Genomic DNA, 4,571 nt, shown 5'->3' with positions numbered 1-4,571 from the left:
CTAATGGGCAACAACAATGCTATGACAAAGCGGCGGCTGCGTGAGAAAAGTGGCTCAGAAAACTCCGAGCTATGAGGCCCCGGGGCATTGAGCATTATCATCCACCGCATTGTTCTCCGGCTGCCGTTGGTAATTCGTTGCACTTGTTTACATGGGAAATGGTATATCGTCAGACTCTGGTCGTGGGCGGAGGCCTTCGGCTACTTGTCTTCCAGGTAGTATCTCGAAGAATTCTACCAGTTTCTGGAACCCTCCCCAAAGAAAATGCCATGTTCTATTTAATTTTTAATATTTTTTAATTTTTGTAATTTATTAAAATCTATTTATGTTTTTTTAATCATTTTTTTTCATTTTTCAGATTTATGTATTTTTTGCATCATTAAATGTTTTTTCTTCTTTTACATCATGATAGAGTTTTAACCACCGAAATGAGAACAAAATAATGGTTTTGAATCAGGATTAATAATTTGTTTCGATTTCGTATTTGCGGATCAAATCATAATTATAAAATCGCATAATTATGCTAAAAAAAACATTTTGTACAAAGTATGCTACAGATCACAGAACATATATTTATTATATATATTTATAGTTTTTAGTGTATATCTGATAATTATTATTATGCATTAATCGTTAATTCAATTAAAAAAAGAGGAAAACGATCGGAAAAACTATAAAATGAGGTTGCATGTGTGGTTTTTTGGGGTGAGTGTTATGAAAATTAGTGCTCGGAAATTAACTTTCTCAACTTAAATACTAAACGTACTCGTACTCGATATAAATTAATGAATTTGAATGTGTGTGCTGAGTGTTTTGCTGAGTCTGGTTATCTGATTTATCGGCTGGCTATTCAATAATAGGAAATGTTCTTCTTCGTTAATTAAAATTAATAGGAAAACTATCTGGAGAGAAATCATAATACGAAATTCGAATTAAATATATATAGGGGCCATTTAATTTTATTGCTGATCTCTGTTTGCTTTGCATTAGTAACATTTTTTTTGTTGTTTAAACCAAAACAAAACTAAAATTAGGAAAACAAAAATATGCCTTAATTGATTTCAAGCGATAAAGGAAAAATTAAATTGTTTAAAGCTTTGCCAAGTTCTTCATTCTTTCATTCATTCTTATGCGCTTAATGTTAAATTGTAAATTATAATGTTTACTTGCTTACGATGCTCTAAATCTAGGTGTGTTTTTTGTTAATTCTTTAAACTAAACATGTGTTTCTGTGTGTGAAAGGACCAAGCCGAGCTCCACTTCCAAGGGAGCTGTAGTCCGGCCTGGGCCTGGCTTATCTTGAGAGTTACTTTATGCGGAGATCTTCACACGAAGGTTGCGAGTGGAGTTTTGACTGTACTTTAATTACACGTTTTATGGTTTATGCATTTAGTTAATAAGTTTATCCATAGTATAGGTTGCTCTATATCCAGCTGCTGGCTCTCCTCCACGCTTACGACTGCCGGCTATCTTTCTCCGCGTTCGATTGCTAAAATGACAAAAAAGGGAAATCCAAATTAGTATTTATATACGATTGTTTAAATATAATAATTTGTTTTTATTTGAAAATTATTAGTATATTTTGTGGGACGTTATCAATTAATTCCCCAGTCCGCTGTTGAAGATTCTGGGTGAGAACCGAAAGGCGGGAGGGCAGTATTTGAGGCGCCAAGAAAATCAAACGAGCTGTCATTGAGGTTCTGTTTGCGTTCTTATGCACTGACAAAAAAGCCTTTTTTCTAATTTAAAATCTTCTAAAAGATTCTCTATTTATATTGAGATCTTAAATCTTTTTTTGATGGAAATTTTTTCTTCAGTGATCTGTTCTCTCTGCTTTTCTGTTGCTCCCTTACTGCGAGGGGGCGGCGGGGGCAGGATCTGTGGGGGAAAGCGACCGAGTGGCGACTGGCGCACAGCTGCGCGAAAAAAAAAAATTTCAAAAAAAAAAAAGAAACAGCAACTCAAACAACAACCCACAGAGAGAACATTTCGAACACGTGCATTTCTTTTTACAGTTTTCAAAGTGCCCCAATGTCTGTGAGTGTGTGTGTGAGTATATGCGTGTTTTCGAAAGAATTCTGAGGTTGTTATTGTTGTTGTTGGTGACACATCATACACACATTTCATGGTTTTTTTTTTTGGGGCGTGTAGGTTGCAGATGTTTGGCAACAAAAACAAGGGCCACACTACGCATACGAAATACGGGGCTCTGAGCAGGGGCTTTAATCACCTCTCCAAAGAGGAGAAAAAATGAACAATACTGGCAGGGGCCACCCAGCTAAACATTTTTCAAAATTATATTTTAGGTATTATTGTGCGATCAACCTGTTTCGTAGGTTTTAAAACAAAATTTTTCGCCAGCATCATTAATAACCAAAAATACAAAAAATCGAAAAGAAAAGAAGCTGCGCTAATGAAGTAAGCCAACAACAATAACAACAACAACGAAGCAAAATATCAAGACAGACTGATGATTCCCCCCAATTTCAAATTCCGTTTTCAAGCTCGACAGTGCGTATGTATGGGAGAGTGTGAGCCCCACACATATACACATGTGGGTCGTCTCTCTCACCGTGCGAATGTATTTGTATGTGAAATAAATTTAAGTATCTGCAGGTGTTCATTTAAAACATCACAACAACAACAACAGAAAAAGGCCGCGAGAAAAAAAAAACAAAAAAATTAACAGCTACGTATAGGCAACACAAAAGAAAGAAACCGATGGATGGATGGCGACAACAACCGCAACTACATATAGACGACAAAAAAAAAAATTAAAAAGAAATGTCTGTGAAATGTCTATAAAATTGAGATGAAATTATGGTTAGAAGCAGATACTTTAGGCCCCAAAAAGATAGTAAACTGATTGCCTTATGAAGGTCGTCTGAAAAGGCCAACAAATAGGCCCAAGGAATATGCAAATAAAATTGAGGTCACTTGAAAATAACAAAACAGTAAAAACACTGAATACTTTGACACTCAATTGTCTCCCAAATTTGCATTTCAAATGCCAACAGCTGCGGTTTCTACCAAATCCTATACTATTCCCATAAACTACATAGCCCCCGAAGTAGAACAAAGTATCTAATCATCAAGTTGAGATTGAGATACATCTATAAACCCAAGACTCACCGTTGATAAACTGTTAGTTAGCTGCTGTGCTGGCTGCTGTGGCAGTTGCTGATTCTGCTGCTGTTGGGCCGGTGGCGCCACAAGGGTATTGGGCGTTTGGCGGTCGCTGAGCGGAAGACGGGCGGCGGGACTAGATACTTTGGCCGGCTGTTCGGCGGCCAGGCGCTGGGCTAACACATCCGCATCCGAATCAATCTCCTCCGCCTCATCATCCTCCATATCGCTATCGTCGTCCCGATGGAGAGCCACACTGGTCAGGGCGGCAGCGGCATCAAAGTTACCGATCTCAGGATGTGTTTCCAGCTCCGTCTGCAGATCGCAAATATAGTCGATCACATGCTGGATAATTTCCAGCTTGGAGAGCTTTCGGTTCTTGGGCATGAACGGCACCAGATCCTTAAGCTTGGAGAGATACATCTTCATTTCGGCATTTTCGCCGTCGCCGCGGTGTGGAGGATGGCGGGTGATGCGACCACTGGGATTCAGGGCCGGCATGCCGGAGGCACCTGCTGTCTGACAAACGGCCGTCAGGGACTTCATTCTTGAGATGATCGCTTTACGCTCCTTGAGTAGAATTTTGGCGGTTTTTACACGGTCGTACCGGTACTTGTTGCGAGGTTTTCAAAAATATCTACGTTTCTTTCGAAAAAGATTCTTTCTTTCTTATATTTGGTTGCGTTCGATTTAGCTAATGCTTTTCTCACTTCACTTTGCTTTGCACTTGATTTCGGTTGGAAAACACTTTAATCCAGTGTGTTTGAAATATTTATTTCAGAATCGATATGCGTTTGGTTTTGGGCTGCGGACCGACGAGCTGCGAGCGAGCATGTGAACGTGGCAAGAGCTGTTTTTCGATTTTTGAACTGAAACCATAGGCAGTCGGCTTTTATACCCGCGAACGGCTCTCTCTCCTCTCTCTTGCTCTCTCTGCTCTCTCTGCTCTCTCTCTCTTCGCTGATTGGCTGAACGCCCCACTCGGGCGCAGGGGAAATTTTGGTCAAAAATACGCGATGTGGATGTGAATTCATGTGGATGCTTAAACCGGAATTAAAGAGGGGAAATTGGATTTTATACAAGATTTTGATATTTTTTTTTTTTGGTTTTAATAAACCTGAGGCGACTTTGGAGAATAATTTTGTTTTATAAACATATTTGATGAACAATTTTAGGAGACCCAGGTTCTGGACCATCTATCAGGGGAGAAAACCCAACTTTCAAGAACATATTTAATAAAAAAAAAATAAACCTTGGAGACTTTGAAGAATAATTTAGTTTTGTAAACCCATTTGATGAACAATTTTAAGAGACCCACGAATCCAAAATCCTTCTAGTGAAAGAAAAGCAACTTTCAAGAACTTATTTAATAAAAAAAAAAAAGTAGACCTTGATGACTTTGGAGAATAATTTAGTTTTATAAACCCATTTGATGAACAATTTTA

The 4,571-nt window shown here is 38.4% G+C and overlaps 1 protein-coding gene across 1 annotated transcript; it reads right to left on the bottom strand.

Moving 5' to 3' along the window:
- Positions 1 to 446: 446 nt before the first annotated feature.
- Positions 447 to 3,995, bottom strand: emc (Basic helix-loop-helix domain-containing extra-macrochaetae). The gene is made up of 2 exons (XM_017245080.3): positions 3,133 to 3,995; positions 447 to 1,489 (listed from the first exon to the last, which is right to left on the bottom strand). Exons 1-2 carry the CDS (start codon positions 3,670 to 3,672, stop codon positions 1,454 to 1,456), a joined length of 576 nt encoding a protein of 191 aa, XP_017100569.2. The 5' UTR covers positions 3,673 to 3,995; the 3' UTR covers positions 447 to 1,453.
- Between the last annotated feature and the right edge of the window lie 576 nt (positions 3,996 to 4,571).

The sequence above is a fragment of the Drosophila bipectinata genome, chromosome 3L, assembly GCF_030179905.1.
Source record: "Drosophila bipectinata strain 14024-0381.07 chromosome 3L, DbipHiC1v2, whole genome shotgun sequence".
In the NCBI taxonomy this organism is placed as follows: domain Eukaryota; kingdom Metazoa; phylum Arthropoda; class Insecta; order Diptera; family Drosophilidae; genus Drosophila; species Drosophila bipectinata.
The sequence above is the reverse complement of the archived record's forward strand: the minus strand, read 5'-3'. Positions and strand labels throughout refer to the sequence as shown.